The sequence below is a fragment of the Amblyomma mixtum genome, chromosome 5, assembly GCF_055824585.1.
Source record: "Amblyomma mixtum isolate Tamu chromosome 5, ASM5582458v1, whole genome shotgun sequence".
NCBI lineage: Eukaryota > Metazoa > Arthropoda > Arachnida > Ixodida > Ixodidae > Amblyomma > Amblyomma mixtum.
Genome location: NC_143016.1, coordinates 61,473,577 through 61,494,491, shown reverse-complemented (window position 1 = coordinate 61,494,491; position 20,915 = coordinate 61,473,577). Strand labels below are relative to the sequence as shown.

Here is a 20,915-nt window from a genome sequence, read left to right as displayed (position 1 = left end):
GCCCGACAACCGCGCGGCGCACCACGTGCTACCTTCTCTCACCGCGGCGACCACGCTTTTTGCCACCGAACCCGGCGGGCAAGAACAGGCACTAGGCATTGCACTTGGCAGGAATGTGCCTGCCTGCCTGCCTATCTAATCTGTCCGTCCCTCCGCGCGTCCGTCCGTCCGTCCGTCCGTCCGTCCGTCCGTCCGTCCGTCCGTCCGTCCGTCCGTCCGTCCGTCCGTCCGTCCGTCCGTCCGTCCGTCCGTCCGTCCGTCCGTCCGTCCGTCCGTCCGTCCGTCCGTCCGTCCGTCCGTCCGTCCGTCCGTCCGTCCATCCATCCATCCATCCATCCATCCATCCATCCATCCATCCATCCATCCATCCATCCATCCATCCATCCATCCGTCCGTCCGTCCGTCCGTCCGTCCGTCCGTCCGTCCGTCCGTCCGTCCATCCATCCATCCATCCATCCATCCATCCATCCATCCATCCATCCATCCATCCATCCATTCCGTCCGTCCGTCCGTCCGTCCTTCCATCCATCCATCCATCCATCCATCCATCCATCCATCCATCCATCCATCCATCCATCCATCCATCCATCCATCCATCCATTCCGTCCGTCCGTCCGTCCGTCCGTCCGTCCGTCCGTCCGTCCGTCCATCCATCCATCCATCCATCCATCCGTCCGTCCGTCCATCCATCCGTCCGTCCGTCCGTCCGTCCGTCCGTCCGTCCGTCCGTCCGTCCGTCCGTCCATCCATCCATCCATCCATCCATCCATCCATCCATCCATCCATCCATCCATCCATCCATCCATCCATCCACTGCCACCTGTCTGTCTGTCTGTCTGTCTGTCTGTCTGTCTGTCTGTCTGTCTGTCTGCTAACGTTAAATAGAGCAACGAATGCTTACCAGCGGGTGGGCAAAATATTAGCGGAAAGGCCGAGAGGACTATAGGAAAGCGAATGAAGCTTTATGCTTCCATTCTTGTTGATTCCCTCCGAGCCCCAACAGATATTTTTGTCTTGTGGCCGCGCTGAAAGGTGCTGGTGCCTGAGCGTATTGCACAAGCATCCCCCTCATTCGGAACGCTCTTGGCAACGGTAGCGGCACGCAGAATAGTTTGGTAGCTGCAGCAACAGCTGCGCGGAAGCAACAACGAGCGGTCTCCCCGCGAGTCAGAATGACTGATACGTCCTGCGTTCCTAGCTAGCACAATAACTCTTATCCGCGGTTCGTCGGAGCTGACTCTGCTTTACTGCCAAAGAGAATACGCTAATCGTCCAGTGCAGTGGACACGTGCCGGCAGCTATGCGATAGCTCGCGGCGCGTCTCCTGCAAGACTGTGCGGGGAGTGGGGAAGCTTATATACATCCCGCTGAAACAACGACAGCGGGCCTCAACTGTCCAAACGTGGATGACGAAAAATGCTGGCGGTCAACGCAGGGCTTCTTGGAGCGACCTTGGAATGTGAGCAAATTCGAAAGATGCTTTCCGGCGACGTTGCATGTACGGATGTACGAAGAATGTACGAAGAATGTACGTCTGTTTTCATATTCCGACAGGACAATTATCTTTCAGTTCCATTTACCTGATTCAGTATCCTGTATTTTTTCGCGTTACACGAAGCCATTCATACCAAGGTAGGAATGGAAGTTTTGAAGGCAATTTTCAGTGTTCTGTGACTTGCAGTTCGGTTAGGATGCAAAAAACGAATGCATTTTCTTTTTTATTCATTTCAGAAGCCGGTGCCATTGCTGACCGCAAAAGCGGAGGAAATCGCGGCGCTGTGGTGTGTAGGTGTTGCGACAACCCAGGCATGGAGTTCGAGCAAGTGCTTGTCAAAACCGGTGGCTTTGGCCGGTTCCAAAAGACCGTGATGGTGCTGACGTTGATGCTGAGCGGCCTACACACAGCCCTCTACGCTTTCGGACACTACCTAATCTTGGTTACGCCGTTCAGCCAGTGGTGTTTTTACAACGACAGTGTTCCTTCAGCGGAGGAGATAAGTGCTTTGCCGAAGGGAAGGTGTCAAGGCGTCGCAATAGATTCCGGAGAGGACGGCCACCGCAATGGAGCAACCTTCCAGGAAGGATTGCAAGCCTGTCCTTCTGGATGGCAGTACGACCCCAGCGAGTTTTTCCCGACGGTAACAATGGAGGTGGGTGTGGGAGACGATACAAGTATGAAAACTCAGACAATCGCAGCCGTTGTAACACTGTTTAAAAAAGAAGCTGTAAAGACTTGTGATTGCTCCACGAAAAAGAATCAATGGAAGAAAAGACTGTTTTTCTCAATTAAAACCACGCCCGCGAAAGTGAATATACCGGCACTAGCATGAAACTGCCGTAGCTGTGATAAAATAGTTCTAATTTTCTCTAAGACAATATGAGTTTCAGGTTTGTTTAACACGTGTCTGCAGATTTAATTTCCACACACTGAATTGCGGTCGGCTGCTTATGAAGAATTTATGGGACGCGTTTATAGAACATCCGTATGTACGGCCACTTTGACGAAGCCTTTTGTGCTTAAGATTGGTTTTTAATCGTTCGCCGTCACGACAATCGTCACGGCAAGCGTTAAAAGAGTCCTATAAGTTGACAGTCATTACACTCTCCTGGATTTCTCGGCACTGCAACCTCCACCCTTAGCACAGCGAATACATTTATCGCACCAGATTTAGCTGTAAGAGAGAAGGCCGCCTGCGGCGCCGTTATATGTTACATCCATGCCCCCCCCCCCCCCCCCCCCCCCCTTCCCCCTTCTTCGTTTTCTGTATCTCGGCATCTTGTCTGCAGTACAATAAACAGAGAGGTGGCGCCATCATTACGCGTAACTTTTTTTTTCTAAAGGTGTCACTATCTTATCTGCTACACGCTCGAGAGAGGGGGTGGTGAGGAGGAGTCCTCGTTAGAAAGTTTGGTGCCCGTGTCGCTGCTGAGATAGGGATTCCTCCCTCAAGAGCGGGAGGCAATACAACTTGCACGAAGTCCTCGCTGTCCGATGGACCGTGAGGTCTATATATGGTCAACCTGGCCTTCTTCATCAATTGCGAATATATCCCTTCACAATGGCTGGTCGACCGGGCGGGCAGGGTGGTCTACGCCAATGGAGCCCCGACTAAGGGTAGTTTTTCCTTGTTTCGGGCCATTAAACGTTTGTTGTCTTACCCATGCTTTAGACTAATAATTTTTGTTTGCGATCAGTCCAGCAGTTATTGCTTAGATGCGGCACCCATGATACGCTGGGTTGAGGAATCTACTGAATAGGTTTCGGCTTTGTAGGCAGTTGTGATGTGACGTACGTCTTCTTCTTCTTTTTTTTTTTGCGAAGAACGAATGGGTTTGCGGTGACAGCTGGAAGTTGTACACGGTTCATACGACGTATTGGCTTGGTTCCATGGCTGGGTACTTAATCTGCGGAGTCTTGTCTGACAGGTACGTATTTTAGGCTTCATGCGGTATGGAAGTCCAGCGCCTTATATTAACGCGGAAATAAGGAAGTTCTATGAAAAAGAGTGAGACTCTGCTGTGCCTCACAGTTTTCATAGGAAATGTGTGAGGAGCAATGTACTTGCTGTATTGTTGTGACTGCAAAACGCACAGTGACTGGAATAACCAGTTGCGTTTGTGCGGTTCATGACTGTCGTGATGGCGCCAAGAGATCGGATAAATTATGCTTCATCCATACTGATAAATCTTCCGTTTGCAGTAGCTATGCTGTCATGTTGTAGCTAAGTTTTCGCGGCTTCTAGAAGCAGTATTATTTTACAGCAACAGCAGCTAAGGGCAAGTTTCCCGGTTCTGCGCTGGCGTCGGCGCAACACCGCCCCACGTTCAATAGCGCACATTCAGTGATGCGACGCATGACGCCACATCAACGCACTGTGGCAACAAAGCACGTTTTGGTCCGAACACAACGAAGATGAGTGACAAAAACTGAAGCCATAAGCACTTTACGAGAGAAGAAAATAAACATAATTAATAAGCAATGTTATAGTCACCACCGCAGGCAGCTGTCGCTGAATCTCGCGTTACGCAGCGGCAACCGCCCTGTCAGTTTTTTTCCCTTTAGGAACGAAACCGCCTTGTTCTGATATCTGAATCCGCTTTTGTTTCATTGTTGCCTAGCCTCATCTTAAGGTCGCAAACCAGAACATTTGCACCTTCATGTCGCGCATCGGTGGGCACCAGTAGTGCGCGGTAATTATGCCAGCAAAAATGTCACTTTCTTATAGGCTTTCGCACTTTTTCTCGAAAATGTTTCTTTAAGCTTTAAACAGTTCTAGCCAGTTTGGCATTTTCTGCGATGTGCGTCCCTAAATGCCCATTTCCTTGCTTTAGTGCAGAATTGGAAGAAAGAAGACAATCATGATGCTGGCCGCCATCGGTTCTACGGCCAATCTAGCTGGTACTTACTTCAGTGGATTTGTTGGATTCGCTGTTCTTCGGTTCTTCACGGGGATGGCTGCCTTGACCATAAACAGCGTATTCTTTGTGCTGGGTAAGAGACGTTAAGTTCAAAGTACTTCTACTCGCCCCTCCTAGTAGGTATGTGCGAGTAAGTGCAGCGATATTACTTTAGGAGCTTAGTCGATGTGTATAGCTTTCAGCTTTAAGAATATTATGAAGCAGCGTCTGCTATGCCGTACGAATGTCCAGTAGCAGGCTTTGTCTAATGTACCGGACTGGACTCTATAGACACTGCCAATCGCTAGTGTGTTAACATTTTGGCAGCATACAACTAATTTCGATACCAAAAATCTGTAGCCAGCCAACAGCATTCGCCACTAAGTACTCAGTGACCATCACTGACAGCATGAGAGCGCAATCATGTAATGTTTCCTTTGTTCATTCCTCTTTGGTTAAAAAGTGTACCTAAAACATAAAATTGGATCCCATCTAGCTACGTAATATAATAATTTGTGCACTGATATAATAAGTTCGCGATTAATGAAAATTGATTCTGTATTATTCTAAATATTACATATTTTCTTCACGTACAGTCTTTGTCAAAAGTTTAGAGCCCGGGTGGTTTGCTTCTAAGTCTCGCAGTGGGACTGTCGAAGCATTCGTGGCAGCCCTACCCATTGGAGAAGGCAGGACCAGAAATTATCTTACCTTCAGGAAACTTGGAGCGCTGGAGATGCATTACGAACCACACAGTGTGGCTCAGAAGCAAACCCTCTGGGCTCCAAACTTTTGACAAAGGCTGTACATCCTCCTGAATCTCTGTATCCATTTTTTAAACAAGCTAGACGCTTCTCCACCAAGAAAGAAAAAGAATAATAAGTGAACTTGGATGTCCAGCTGTGACGTATGCACTCGAAATAGATGTTCATGATGTGAGCTTCATATTCGGTAGGGGGCATGTCGCTACCTTCTTGTATATTCTCCACGTTGTAAGTTCGACATCTTCAGCTCAACACAGTGAATGTTTTGTTATACAATCATATGTAAGGAACTACTGCTATGGTGCAGTTCGTTCATTAGCGACTGCTGTATGTCTGGCTGAAAAATCGACTAAAACACTAAAACACTAAAACACTTAACACTAATGCACTAAAACAACTGTGCTTCGTTGCAAATAGCTTACCGGCAACGAATGTAGTAGTGTACGACCCGTTTCATGCACAGCTGGTTTGTCGTATCCAACTTATCCGCGACGAGCACAAGTCCATCCAGGCCTAAGACACGTCTGCGGGGCGAACTTGACGTTTGCTAGGGTTAGAATAAGGCGTTGGCGCTTAATTAGGTTTGAAGAAACGTTAGTTGACCGGACCTTGCGGCTAATTGGCGCAAACGGCATGAAAGCTGTAGCTTGACTACCTTTATCCTAGCCTTCCAAGGAGCAGGTGTAGACAGACCGGCTGTCACTGTCAACCTTGTTGGCGAAGTATAAGCCAAGGAGCTTGGAATAATAAAAAAAAATGCTTGGTGCTCTCAGCGCTTTCTCATAGCAAGTGTAGAATAATAATGTGTCTCTTAACGCACGTTGTGCAGTTCTCGGAGGGGTTACGAGGTCTGTTAGAAAAGTATCCGACTTTATTTTTTTTTGCGAGCACCTGATGGATATGAAACAAGCGCGCTTACAGCAGCCGACATTGAACCCTCGTGCGCATGCACGAATTTTTTCCCGCCTGCCGATAGCGTCAGTCGCTGGCAAGCAGCGTTTGAGTGAGGCAATGCGCAGTGCTCTCGTCGGTTTTTTGTTGCAAGAAAAATGGCGGAGCGAGAGGAGCAGCGCTACTACCTCAAATTTTGCCAGAAACTTGGCGATAGCCAAGTGGAAATTATTCGAAATGTTCAGACGGCTTTCGGTGATGATGCTATGAGCAGCACACAGATTAAGCAGTGGAGCAACTGGTTTGACGGCCGCACATCCGTGGAGAGAGAGCCACGCTCCGGCGGCCATCAACATACCGAAATGACCAGGTAATTGCCGAAGTGAACGCTGTGGTTATGCGGGACTGTTGTGTGACTATCCGAGAAATTGCGGAAGAGGTGGACATCAGCAATTTTTCTGCACATTCCATTATCACCGAAGATTTGGCCATGGAGAGAGTTGCGGCGAAATTCGTGCCGAAGCTGCTGACGGTGGAGAAAAAGCAGCTTCGTGTTGAAGTCTCACAGGAGATGCTGGATTCCACAAACAGTTACCCTGACTTCACCGACGCCGTAATCACTAGTGACGAGTCTTGGGTGTACGGGTACGACCCGGAAACTAAATCCCAGTCGTCACAGAGGACGCATTCCACGTCACCAAGACCAAAGAAGGCCCGACAAGTGCGCAGCAATGTCAAAGTGATGCTGACTGCTTTTTTGACTCCCTCTGTGTGGCACACCACGAGTACGCACCCCACAGGGTCAAAGAATGACTAAACAGTACTACAGGGATGTCCTCCATCGCCTACGTGGTGCTGTGCGGCGCAAGAGACCGGAATTAAGGTCAACAAGAAATTGGCGCATCCCTCGCGGCATTGCTCCTGCACATTCCTCGCATTTGATTCAGACTTTTCTGGCGAAAAACCAGACTCCTGTAGTTCAACAGGCTTCTTACTCTCCCGATATGTCCCCCTACCACTTCTGGCTGTTTCCTAAAATCAAGAGGTCATTGAAAGGAGCGCGATTTCAGAAAAGAAAGGACATTATGGCTGCAACGACAGCAGAGCTAAATTCCATTCCGAAAAGGGTCTTTTCGGAACACTTCCAACAATGGCAGCAGCGCTGGGAGATGCATATGGAGCCCCAAGGAGACTACTTTGAAGGTTATTAGGTTTCTAACGCTCCAGTTATGCCAGTTTTTTTTATTCGGCCGAAGGTCGGATACTTTTCTAACAGACCTCGTATATTGCAGGAAGTGTTCAGCAGAAAGAGCACCTATGGGCCATACACACAGTTTTTTTTTTCAATCGATGTGACGAAATAGAATCGCAATATTTTGCCTCTATGTCAGCTGATCGCCCCGTCATCCGACTGTGGCGTTAAGTTCGAGGCATTGGTGCGGCCTAGCTTTGTGTGGCTTGGTCACTCAAGGACAGTCTGTGTTCAGTGAGGCGCAAGTGGCTGTAACGTTCCTTGAGCGTCTACACAGCGGCCTAATCGCATACGTGCAATGCAGCGATCGAGTACACGGTGTCTCAGAGGAGGACACTGGTGTCCTTCGTGTGGGTGTCCATGTGGGGCTTGCTGAGCAGCGTGGCGCCCTGGTACGGCTACCTGACGCAGAGCTGGCGATCCCTGCTGTACGCGGCCGTAGTTGCCGATGCTCTCCTGCTCTTCTGCCTATCGTGAGTACTCTGCCGACATTCGACGAGGCACAGAATGACGTGTCTTTGGGGGTCGGCTAAATCTTGGTGCTGTGTCTTGACTTTTAAAAGCTTAAGTCGTTTCGACAGTTGAAGGAGAAAGGCTCGAGTCATCACTTGTACTGCTGCAGTCAAAATGAAGGGGATCAATTTCCGCTTCAGCCTGCCGCGGCAAATATCTACTTTTCGTGGTTTGACAGTCACTTGCTCTCCATGCAGGATAGAGGAGCCAATGAGTACGTTATGCTTATGTATTTTGTTAGGTCTTGCAAAATAAACTTCGACAGAGCACTTTATTCCTGCTAGGTTGAGCTTGAAGAGATCACATTGGTATTAATTCTGACAGCAGACCAACACACACTGTGTATATTTTTTCCACTTTCTGTTCTTTCCCATAGACACAGACACGGAAAGAGGCGCCCCGGCAACGGACAGTGCGTATTACTGACGGTAGACTCGCTCCTCATTACGATAAAAGGCGGGGGGAACGTTTATAGCCTCTCCCTTTCCCGCGCTTTCCTGTGCAGCAGGGTGCCGCTCAGAAGGCGCTCACAGGGCCGTCGCGCCCGCTGGTTTGGGGAATCGTCATTAAAAATGCCGCAGAGTGTACAAATACGTGGTTTTGATACTGCACTCTACTGCCTTTCGACGGGAGTGGATAGCAAGAACGAAGAATTTGGTGCCTGCTTAAGGAACTTTGGGTGGCTGAAATTAGACCTTGACACAAGAATCTCGGCATCCGTGAGAGCATGCAGTACAGTTTGTACATATAATGATTTATGATGATAAAATCCTCTTTTACACCGAAAAAGAAAACAAAGTGTAGCGAACCACGACGGCCGCGCCTGATCCGCCTAGGCCGATCAGGCGCGGCCGTCGTGGTTCGCTACACTTTGTTTTCTTCACAAAACGTTGCGCCTTCTCGAACTTTACGGCGTCAAGCTCCGCACTTCGCCCTTTGCCGTCGTGGTTCGCTACACTTTGTTTTCTTCACAAAACGTTGCGCCTTCTCGAACTTTACGGCGTCAAGCTCCGCACTTCGCCCTCCGGGACGGCCTTCTATACCGCCGCAACTATATGCCTGATGGTCGGAGGTGGCTTCTCGCGATTCCCCGCCATTTAAGATCCGACATCTGCGCATCTTACCACGCTGACCCTCAGTGTGCGCACGCTGGTGCGCTGAAAACATTCAAACGAATTTCTCAGCGTTACTATTGGCGCGGCATGTACGCCTATGTGCGAAAATACGTCCGATCTTGCATCGCCTGTCAGCGGCGGAAGACTTCCACTCCCAGTGTGACCGGCCCCTTGCAACCACTCCCATGCCCAGCACGCCCTTTCGATCGCGTTGGTGTTGACCTTTACGGCCCGATTCCCTGTACGGTCTCTGGGAACCGTTGGATTATCGTCGGCGTCGACCACATCACCCGGTATGCCGAGACAGCCGCCCTTCTTGCTGCTACTAGCCGCGAAGTTGCTATGTTCCTGCTGCACCATTTTGTCCTTCGCCACGGCGCGCCGCGCGAGCTGCTCAGTGACAGAGGCCGCGCCTTCCTTTCACACGTCGTTGAAGCTCTGCTCGCCGAATGTCGCATCGTACATCGGACCACCATTGCCTACCATCCTCAAACTAACGGGCTGACCGAGCGCTTCAACCGTACTCTCGGAGACATGCTCACGATGTACGTCGCAGCAGATCAGACCAACTGGGATGCCGTCCTTCCTTTCGTGACATACGCGTACAACACCGCCACGCAATCAACCACCGGCTTTACCCCTTTCTTCCTTCTGCATGGGCATGAGCCGTCGTCCACGATGGACACTATATTACCTTATACTCCTGACGCCTGCGAGTGGACGCCTCTCTCCGAAGTCGCAATAGCATGCAGAAGACTGCCGCCAGTTGGCGCGCTCTTTTACCTCCGAATCCCAAGGCCACTACGACGGCCGCCTGAAGACTTACTACGACCAGCTCCTCTTGCCCTCGCCATAAGTCGCCAGGGTGGCTCCTCTTCGTTCCCGGGGTAATTGTAGCGAACCACGACGGCCGCGCCTGATCCGCCTAGGCCGATCGCTGAAGGAGCGCCGACAACGACGAAGCGTTGATGAAAGAAGTGCCGCCGCGCTGCACGGGATCGCTGGGGTTGGACTGGCCGTCTTCAGCGCTGCCCGCCGTGAACGCCACGCCCTGTACTATTTGTGCAGAAACCCCCTTTCAAAAGGATTATAGTGAATATGCGAACGCAGGAAAACTGGTCCTAAAAAGGGCCATTAGCTCCTGCACAAACAGTGAAAAGGGAGATTGCGCTGACGACTGAGTGTGCATACGAAAGTAGTACTGCTTCCCTTGAGTACAGCCATAGCCAAAAGTTTCCGGGACACGGGCTCACGGGACAAAAAAAAAAACTGCTTATGTCCGGCAGCCAGGCGCCTTGTATTATTCAGTGTATGGGGCAGGAATGTTCCCTCATGCTTAAATGCTAAGCACTGACCTGCTTTGCATGTCCACACAGACCTATTTTTTTTTGTCGTGAACCCGCATCCCGTAAACGTTTGTCCGTGACAAATACATGAGCGACCACCGTATGTTCTGCCCCACTTCTGACGTAACATCTGGCGGCCTCATTACTGCGCTCGTCTAGACCATCAAGTAAATAGACAAAAATGCTTTGAAATGTTTTTTTTTTCTCAAGCACTCCTTATACAACTGCCGAGACTTTCAGGACACTGGCTTGCGGTGCGAGCATACGTGCCGGCACCCTGTAGCGGTGGCCTCCTGCCCTTCGGGCAGGTCTCTTTGCTGTCTTGCACTACGATTGCCTTGTCCTCTTTGGAACTCCTGAGGACATGAGGGCCCCAGAATGTCTGCCACTTTGGTAGCTTGACACCGGAGTGCCTCGTTGGTGAATTCCATATAGCATCAAAAAATCATTCACTTGTCCTCCGCATCTTCCTTGGCCACTCCTTGCCGACAAAGTTCAAAGCGGCCATAAAATCCCGCGGTTTTGACTACTTGCTCTGACTTCTTGATTTGAAGACAACTCAGTAAGCGGTCAACTGAAAACGTGCGTCCTAGCCTACTCCGTTGTCTTGGCCAGTGGCTTTTCCATGTCCAACAATTTCAAACTAAAATTTTGTAAATTGGAAAATTGTGAGATGCTTTTCCGGAAATATTGAAGGTAATGGTCCATTCTTTTGATATATAGCAAGATCTTTTTTTAAAGTATTTCGATTGATCGCATCGAAAAGTAAAGACTGCCACAGAAAAACAATGGGGAAAGCTTTTGACGATAGCAAAAACGTTAATAGAAAACAATATTCAAGGCTACCGTCGGGTGATCTGCGGATATATTGATCGTCATAGTGAAATCTTGCAATATATGAAAAATTGTGTTCATAAAAGGTTTCCCGCGTAATAATGCTTTTGTTCGGAATTGTAGGGCATGATTACTTCGATTTACCGTAATACCTGACAAGTGAGTTTTCATTCCACCTTAGACTAAACAGCCAAACTGTGAAGAGGCTTGGCTGAAGTTCTACAAACTACAGGCTGAATGGAATGCAGCGCACCTTTACATGCGGTTTGGTCTCAGATGGTTCCCCGAGTCCTCAAGCTGGCTCCTTTCGGTTGGCCGCACTTCTGAGGCGGTCCATCACCTTCAACGTCTAGCTTCGAGGAACGGCAAAAGCGTCACGAGAGAAGAATTGCTGGAACTCTTGCTTGTGAGTGCGTGCGTGTACGTGTACTATGTAGGAAATCACATTGTGCTTATATCACCACAAAACGAGCTTGTGAAGAAGCCTCAGCGCTTCAACATTTTGTTCTTTTTTTCGGGAATGCTATTCAACGTTATAATGCTTGTACTGTTCGCTTAGCTTGCGTGGATCATTTTATGTCGGATAATATGTTCGGGCAATGTTGGACAACTGTGTCCTTGTGTTCAAAAGTACGGCGTGCAGTTCTGGAGAAGCTACTAACGAAATCTGACAACGTTCGATTTTGCAGGGCGGAAACAAGCAGTCTGATCAAAAGGTTCTAAGCTTCTGCGAGAGTTCTAAGGCAATGCTGAAGTTACCACGTCTCCGCAGGATGACTTTGCTAATCTACGCTACATGGTACGAGACTCGAGTTGAATTCATTACGCTTGCTGCGCGCCATGACAGCCGATGTATGCTACTGACCGACTGGCGTAGTTTAGGCTCAGCTTGTACGGTGAAACCCTGAATGATGCAAGAGCGGACTGCCGATGACTGCGGGCTCAGCACCGCACGACGCGCGGAACAGTTTTAGTTCTGGTATCTAAAGTGCTGTGCGCAGGGCTATGTGAGTCTGTAGCGGTGCACAACGATGCACAAATGAAAACATTCGCTAAATCAACTAGATCTCCTTGAAGTTCCTGGAAGCAGTTGTAGAAGTAGCGCGCAGTCTTATACCTCCACCCAGGTGAAAATAGCAACAAAACACTATGCCATGGAACACGTAATCTTCTCTGATGTAGGGCTAGCGATTACCTAAGAAAGGTTACGCATGCGCATCGAGTGTTTCATGTAATTTGAACTAGTGCGAGCAGTGATGCATGTTGCCAGAGTACAGGAGGTCTGTCATTATTGGCGACTGCCTGGCGTAGTAGCAATGCTCTTTAATACTTATTCTTTAGTACTCTTTAGTAAGAATAATTAATTTTGTAGAAGCAGTGTTATCGGGAATTAAAATTCACCCTTCCCGTTCTAGCAGCTTTTTTTCTCCTTCCGTGATTCCTAGCCCGCGCAACGCTGGGCGCCTTCTATACCAGCCCCACTCAGTGAAATGTCACCGTTGACGCAATTATGACGTCGTTAGCTTTTCCGTTGTTTCTTTTCTCGCAAGACAGCGATTTCCAGCTATGGCACGCATGTTTGGTCGAGTTGCCGGCGCACTTCACCTGCTCGTCATTTCAGATCCCGTTTCGCTGTAGTCCCTGCTTCGCGTTCCTGTGAAGAGTGGCGGTACCTGACAAATAGCCTATTCGAAACGTATATAACCGTCTGTTACAAAAGTTGCAAGGCAACGGAGTGCGCTTCTCAATCGTATAGTGGAGCCCTTTTGGCACTCGTAGAGACTGAAATGCATCCAATGGTGAGGACAAGAATTATTTTTACCTTGCATAGCTTTAGTGCTTTAGGGGTTCCATTAATGCTCCCCTACACGGCTAAAAAAGAAACGCCATTTTCTGGTTACTTTGTGAAAAGACGGCATGTACATGCGTTACATGAAGAGAGCACGGGATTTAACAAGTCGAATGAAAGAGGGAACTGACTTTAAAGCGTGGTACTGCGTTCTCTGCTGTGTGTGAAATGTAATATTTATATCAGGTGTTCTGGATAACACGATCTAACGACTGGATGAGTTTATTTAATGTTCTCAAGAAGCACTAAAAGGCGGCCTTAAAGAGCAACTGCATACGATTTAGAAATAGATAAGCTTAAAGGGGTCGAATGTGTGAAACTTGCAGGTAAAGCATGCGAAATCCTTTCAGGCTAGCAATCGAAACGGTTACACAATCACCGATTGAAATCGAGGAATCGAGACAGCCATCAAACTTCTCCGCAGTAAGACGCGCATATTGATGTCATCGAAAGTACCAGTGCATTTTGAACGCAGAAACGCTTGCTTTCGAGGAAAAAAAAAAAAGAACAATGCCACCGAAAGGAAAGGCCTCCGAGCGTATATAGATATGAACCCTTAAACAGTGCGGAAGTCTAAAAAACAAAAAGCGGTGTAATGGCACTTTAAGCCCGGTTAGGTTGCTAGTCAGCGTAGTCGTTTGCCCTTCTCGTTTGTGTCCCCTCCTACGTGCCCTCGCCCCCACTCGACGCGCTAGTCCACATTAACACGGCCCGCGTCTTAATAAAGACACCCCAACAAGTTTGATTCTGAGCGCGACACCTTCTTGCTCTGCGTTCCAGGTTCTTCGTCAACCTCTGCTACCACGGCTGCACACTTGAGCTGGGCCGTCTGGGCCTCAACATTTACACCACTTACACGATTGCCATGGCCATGGAGCTGCCGGTCAACATAATCTGCATCGTCTCCCTCGATGTGCTCGGTCGTCGCTGCCCGAACGTGACTTTCCTGCTTATTGCAGGCGTCAGCTGCATTACCATGGGCCTCGCGAGAACAAGTAAGGATAATTACTAATTGCGATAGCATTTTGGTGGTCGTCTCGCATGAAGCTTTTGGCTTGTCTGGCAAGAAATTCCCTGATTGATTGAGAGATCATGTGATCTTCTGACGCCATCATAATCTGCATACCGTGGCAGTTAAATGAATAATTGGTCAAGAGAGGTCGCGTGACCTTGTGAGGTCATCGAAACCTGCCCATCATGGGACGTGGCAAACTATCCATCGAGTTGTGAGTTACCTGTGCCTGTGGCAAGTGGCGATGAAATTAAGTCAAATAATATTAAGTGCATTTGCCACCTGCCTACCGTGGCGCTGCGCATGAGCTTTACGGGAGCTCAGGAAAAGCAACCTGGGTCTTACAAGCGCCACTACTGGCTTTATTTGAGACAGCCATATGCCGGGACAGTGGCGCATCGCTTAATGCACTCTGGGCCAGTAGTAGCATGAGGACTCCCCGCGATCTATGAATGCGATCTAGAGGGCCATGACGTCGTTATCACCATGTGACCACCAGTGGAAAAATCATAGGAAACCGCCAAATTCGAAAATCTGAGAAGCCCCAAAATTTGGAAGTTGGTCCATTCCTAAAAACTCCAAAGGACCAAAAATATTTTGGAATTATGTCCATAACAATGTTTTAAGTGACTTAGTGAGGATTATTCGGTGAATTAACTTGATGAGAGGGTCCGACTAGTATAATCCCACATGAAATTAAATGGTTTGGTTTGGTTTATGGGGTTTAACGTCCCAAAGCGACTGAGGCTATGAGAGACGCCGTAGTGAAGGGCTCCGGAAATTTCGACCACCTGGGGTTCTTTAACGTGCACTGACATCGCACAGTACACGGGCCTCTAGAATTTCTCCTCCAAAGAAATTCCAGCCGCCGCGGCCAGGATCGAACCCGCGTCTTTCGGGTCAGCAGCCGAGCACCATAGCCACTGAGCCACCGCGGCGGCAAATTAAATGGAAGGCACTCAAACATTCTGGAAGATGATGACTCATACATACCATAAAAGAGCAATGGGACCGGTTCCAGCCGGAGTTTTGACGGGAAAATCACAAGAACATTAGACACTCATTGCTGTTTTTCCATCCCGATTTGCTCCTTTACTTTCTTATTCGCACTACTTTAATTGAGGTAATTATCTCAACTCAGAGGACGTACTCTTCCCACGCCAGGTTGAAAACATTTTTTTTTTTCAGTTACACGCATATCCTTGCAGCTGTAATGGCGAGAACACGGTTGCAATAGAGCAGGGAATGAGTTCACTTCGCCGCCTTGCGGCTGAAATCTCGAGGCACTACAGTAGTCGTGATCAAAGCGGGCAACAGCGTCCATGTTGTCTTCCACATCACCCCACTGGCTGCTACTTTAGGGATAGTATTAGTTTCTGCAGCCGCATTCGTAACATCGTACCATTCATACTAAGGGAACAGCAGTTCGCAATTGGTCGCGAGGTGCTGGAAGTAGTAAGAGAATATGTCTACTTAGTACAGGTAGTGACCGCTGATCCGGATCATGAGAGGGCAATAACTAGAGGAATAAGAATGGGGTGGAGTGCATATGGCAGGTTCTATCAGATCATGAATGGCAGTTTGCCAATATCCCTCAAGAGAAAAGTATACAACAGCTGTATCTTACCGGCACTCACCTATGGGGCAGAAACGTGGAGGCTAACAAAGAGGGTTCAGCTTAAGTTAATGACAACGCAGCGAGCTATGGAAGCGGGCGGAGTGGGTGAGAAAACAAACGCGGGTTAATGACATCCTAGTTGAAATCAAGACGAAGGAGTGGGCTTGGGCTCGGCATGCCATGCGAAGGCAAGATAACCGCTTGCCCTTAAGAGTAACGAAGTGGATTCCAAGCGAAGGCAAGCGTAGCAGGGGGCGGCAGAAAGTCAGGTGGGCGGATGAGATTAAGAAGTCTGCGGGAATACGGGGGCCGCAACCAGCGAAGGACAGGGTTAATTGGAGAGACATGGGAGAGGCCTTTGCCCTGCAGTGCGCGTAGTCAGGCTGATGATGATGGTGACGATTCGTACCATCGGAAATATGCGCCTTCATTGTCTTCGCTTTTTTGTAATCCCCACTGCTCTTCAAGAAGACCGAAACGTGCTAGATATCACTCCGGTTGCTCAGACCTCACAAAATATGACGTAATTTTCCCCTGTCTGTTCTTCATGACGGTTTGGAAGGTATAGCCATATATGTATTCTTTCATAGACTTGATTCTTTGTACTTGCTTTTGCTTACTTCCTAGCGAAACCAGTCCCACATCCTAGCGGCATAACTGGGCATTATGGCGACACAGCAGGGGCAGTGCAGCTCAGTCAAGCTGTTTTGTGACTAACTAACAAGAGCGAAAACTGTTTGTGACATGCACATGTTGCTTCAGTTGATGTCAGTAATAACCTCCGCAGCATTCATTCTACTCGAAAAAGGTTTAGCACTTAGAAAATGCATGACTGAGAAAAAAACACAGGTGATAGTATTCAAAAGTATCAGATCTCAGGAATCGACTGTAAGTTATTAATGGAGAGCATTATATTGCTCTGTCGTGTCAGCAAAAAGTGTCCGCAAATTTGTCCACACGATTGCGTCGTTCTGTTAAGATAAATGTGTTAAAGTGTGATTGTGATAGATGGTTTATGATAAAATGTTGCCGTGGGAGAAATTTGGCTGATGAGGCTTAATTGGTTAACTACTTAAACACGAAAAAATACGCTTAGACGTCAGTATAAGTACGGTCGTCGATATAGTACATCGACGTCAGGACAGCCACGGACGTCGATATAATATCCGGACATTTTCCTTTGGCATTGCTCCAATGCGGGTCGCCGCAGTGATCTCAAAGCTTTTTATATCGATTCAATGGAATGCATTTGTGCTCGAATAGTTTATGCAGAGCACTCCAACATGGTGCTCCTCGGAGGAGGTGGCGGTGGTGGATGTCATCATTTCTTTTTTTAAAGTATAGGAAGGCGCGGTAACTGCGCCTCACGACGGCGGCAACAGCTTGACTGAGCCGCACTGCCCCTGCTGTGTCGCCATAATGCCCAGTTATGCCGCTAGGATGTGGGACTGGTTTCGCTAGGAAGTAAGCAAAAGCAAGTACAAAGAATCAAGTCTATGAAAGAATCATGGGAAATTTTATGCGCGGCTGGCGCCTCGTCATATGCCGCAGAGTGGCACCTCGTTTAGAGGAGACGACGGGATAATAAATGCATGCCTGAGGTCCTTCTACGCGGAAAATATGTTCCCTCCTACCTGCTGGTTTCCTGAAACCTCTTTGACCATCACTGCACAAAGCCCGCCTCCAAAAAATGTCAGAAGTAGCCAGCGCGTGTAAAAAAAAAAAAAAGTACTCGAAGATGCGCAATCGTTTCGCACCTCGATTATTATCATTTTTGACGAAAAACTTTGGCCACGCACTGGGTAATCATTCACGCAATCTCTAATGCATTCGGCTTCGACTCTGCCGCGTATTTCATATGCGTTCAAGTTGTGACCCTTTTACGAAGCAAAATAAAAATAACCGCTAGCCTTGCGGTGCACCACGTGGACGCACTAGGCCAATCCCATTGACGCAGAAGAAAGGGAAGATATAAAGCAAGAGCAAAAGTGAAGAGGACGGCGCTATAAGACAACTGGGGGACCTTATGCACATCGAAGACTGCGTCCGCAGCAGCCGATGATGGCCGCTCACTTTTCTCTATTTCTCTCACTCAGCTTCGGAAGCATGGACTCTGGCAATGGCAGCTGTGTGTCTTTCGGCGTTCGCTGGTTGCTATATGATCACCTATCAACTGTCTTCCGAGATCTTCCCCACCGTGATTCGTGGTCGGGCAGTGCAGCTTCAGCGCCTCGTCGGGGAGTTCGGAGGACTGGCTGGGATGCACGTGGCAGCGCTGGTGAGTGCGGCTTGGTAGAGGGGCTTTACGATTTTGCAAAGGTGCCGTTTGCTTGGTGCCCTAGAAATTCACCCAATGTCAAACTTAGTGCCGTGACAAACTAAAGAAACACACCGAAGTCTTGTTTATGGGTGGGCGAATGAACAAAATTTTGTTTACACGTCAAACACCTCTCCTTAGTTATCTCTAATTCGATTCGAAAAAGTTATATTTGGTTCACTCGGACACACTTTCTTTTTCGAATATACAGGAGTCAGTTTTATTCCACTGTTGGGGCGAAGCGTGATGCTGGTTGCGGTCTTACAGAATTGCTTCTTTATTTGTCTTCGCATGGGAATTACACATTTACGCGTATATTCACGAACTGTTGATATATAATATTGCGGCGCTGTCATGATGCCGAAAACTGCGGTCATTAGGGATATTGTGTCCGTCTTTTCGATACCAAAAACTGTGGGCTATTTTTACGATATTATGGCGGTTTTTATAGCAAAACTATAGTCATATAGCGGTGTTATGGGGATTTTCGTAATAGCAAAAAAATCAGGTCTGCTATACAGTGAAGGTTTTCATAACAAAAGCTGTTCTGATATTGTGGGGGTATTAAAGATGGCAAGAACTTTAGTGACGTAGAAATATTGCAGTGGTTGTTACTGTAACAAAAACTATGCTGGCCTCTCAGCCGTTCCTCAGTTATCTACCGTTCAGCTAAGCGTGCACTCATTTACCTCCTCGCGATTGTAATCAGCACTGCGATTTGCGAAAGATACACTTATTTACAATCTTGGCCTCTTCGTTATTTTCAAATTTTTTTATAGAGAAACGAGAAATATTCCGCATTAAATTCAACATCTGAAGCCAGCTTTTCTCAACATGTATTTATATCCGATTGCGCTCAAAAACGGTCGGTTTCACACTCGTGATTTCTTTCACTCGATAAATATGAAATACTTGTTCAGGGAAGCAGCGCATACATGTAGTTTGGCAAGATCCAGGCTCCTCGCCACTATGGGGAACGCGCAGTTGTGTGCTTAGTGCCGTCCAACCCTGGACGCAGGGCGAGCGAGACCGGTCCCTGCCGGTGACGGTGATGGGCGCCATGGCGCTGGTGGCGTCGGTGTTCGCCTTCTTCCTTCCGGACACGGTGCATCTGGCACTGCCGCAGACCCTGGAGGACGGCGAGGGGCTGGCGAGAGACCGGGGCCTCTGCTTCTGCCCCGTATCCGCCAAGGGCCTCCTCTTTAAGAGACGAGGCGGCCATCGCAACGGACGCTCAAGCACCGGAGTTGGGGGGAGCGCAGCGCGAACTGAGAACGAGGCAGAGGAGAGCGTGCCCCTGGGTGCGTCGCCCAAAACACCACAGTGCTTGCTGAAAGAGCGCCAGACAGATGAGTCTCGTTAGTTGGCGAGTTTACTCAAGGCCGTTATTTCGAATACGGTAGGACATCAAGTGCACTATTCCTCGGCTAAGATCAGGCACCGAAAGGTGGCAAAAATGTTTACTGCTAATTGTGCGCATATTGTCATGTGATGGCAAGCCGAAGAATGCAGAATGACATGACAGATGGTGGTGGTATCGGCTTATGACCGCAGGTCTAGCGCGAACACTCCGCAAGCATCACTGACCGCTTCTTTGTCTTCTAGTCCGTAACACGACCCGGGACCACCGAGTGATCATCTCGGTTTCGAATTAGAAAGCATGGCACGGTCGAAGAGACGCAGGACATGACGATGGGCATAGCTGGATGGAAGCAGATAGAAGAGGATGCGAAGGGCTTTCCACCACGATGAGGGAGATGAGATTACGATGAGCAGATGAAGCCTGGCCCACCAAGACTGCAAAGCCAACGAGGCCGATAGCCTCACTGAAAGGCAGGGGCGAGGGTGCTGTTTTTTCAAGGGGGGTAGTCAGCGGGGCCTCCGGCCAGGTGGTAGCAGAATAGGTCATTTGGGTCGTTGTCACAATGTCATCATATCTTCTGGTCGGGGCTGGGTGACGAGCCGGGTAGAGCGGCAAGTTCAGGAGGTCGGATCCTGGCTGGATGGGTAGTGACGAAGGGTACACGAACTATGAGCACTCTGCCTAAGACACTAGCGACGGCAACTCCGACGTCGGGACGATCAGGTCCGCCAGCGCCTCCACCAGATGTTATGCGAAGGCAAACAGACGAATACAGAACGACATGATGGATGGTGGTGGAATGTTAAACTGCCACCCAACCAGTGTAGAGTGAATCGAGGGTGGCGGCTGCGCCGCGCGCGCGCACTACACACACACACACACACACACACACACACACACACACACACACACACACACACACACACACACACACACACACACACACACACACACACACACACACACACACACACACACACACACACACACACACACACACACACACACACACACACACACACACACACACACACACACACACACACACACACACACACACACACACACACACACACACACACACACACACACACACACACACACACACACACACACACACACACACACACACACACACACACACACACACACATTCCTTAGGAGAAATTGCCGACTGACACGAGCTTCAGTGCAGACCTTTTAGTGGCGCCACACTTTGATCTTAGCCCTGCCGCCGCGGTGGATCAGTGGTTATGGTGCTCGGCTGCTGACCCGAAAGACGCGGGTTCGATCCCGGCCGCGGCGGTTGAATTTCTTTGGAGGAGAAATTCTAGAGGCCCGTGTACTGTGCGATGTCAGTGCACGTGAAAGAACCCCAGGTGGTCGAAATTTCCGGAGCCCTCCACTACGGCGTCTCTCATAGCCTTAGTCGCTTTGGGACGTTAAACCCCATAAAACCAAACCAAACCTTTTAGTGGCGCCTGTGGGTCCCTGAAACTGCTGAAGCTGGAGGGTTTGCAGATGCAAACTCCATCAGCTTTTACCTTGTGTACCTCATCAGATAGATCCTAGCGTATGCATAGTATAACAGTGCGGTAAACGAGGACAAAAGAAGAACCAGACAACACGAGAACTGACTTTCA

At 48.9% G+C, this 20,915-nt stretch overlaps 1 protein-coding gene across 7 annotated transcripts; it reads left to right on the top strand.

Moving 5' to 3' along the window:
* The first annotated feature begins 1,118 nt into the window (after positions 1-1,118).
* LOC149342399 (solute carrier family 22 member 7-like) lies at positions 1,119-20,094 on the top strand. Of its 7 annotated transcripts, XM_089544672.1 has the most exons (11): positions 1,119-1,459; positions 1,732-2,150; positions 3,323-3,426; positions 4,338-4,492; positions 7,610-7,778; positions 8,195-8,230; positions 11,390-11,519; positions 11,803-11,912; positions 13,743-13,957; positions 17,689-17,870; positions 18,928-20,094. In XM_089544672.1, exons 2-11 carry the CDS (start codon positions 1,809-1,811, stop codon positions 19,270-19,272), a joined length of 1,788 nt encoding a protein of 595 aa, XP_089400798.1. In that variant the 5' UTR covers positions 1,119-1,459; positions 1,732-1,808; the 3' UTR covers positions 19,273-20,094. The 7 variants fall into 7 exon arrangements, with proteins under 7 accessions (XP_089400798.1, XP_089400800.1, XP_089400799.1 ...); XM_089544674.1 differs by lacking the exon at positions 3,323-3,426 and having other exon boundaries at positions 4,333-4,492; XM_089544673.1 differs by lacking the exon at positions 8,195-8,230.
* The last annotated feature ends 821 nt before the right edge of the window (positions 20,095-20,915 follow it).

Coding starts and splice junctions, on each gene's coding strand:
- LOC149342399 (XM_089544672.1), top strand. CDS start 1,809: ATGGAGTTCGAGCAAGTGCTTGTCAAAACCGGTGGCTTTGGCCGGTTC. Junction 11,520..11,802: donor AATTGCTGGAACTCTTGCTT/GTGAGTGCGTGC, acceptor TCGATTTTGCAG/GGCGGAAACAAGCAGTCTGA. Junction 11,913..13,742: donor TTGCTAATCTACGCTACATG/GTACGAGACTCG, acceptor TCTGCGTTCCAG/GTTCTTCGTCAACCTCTGCT.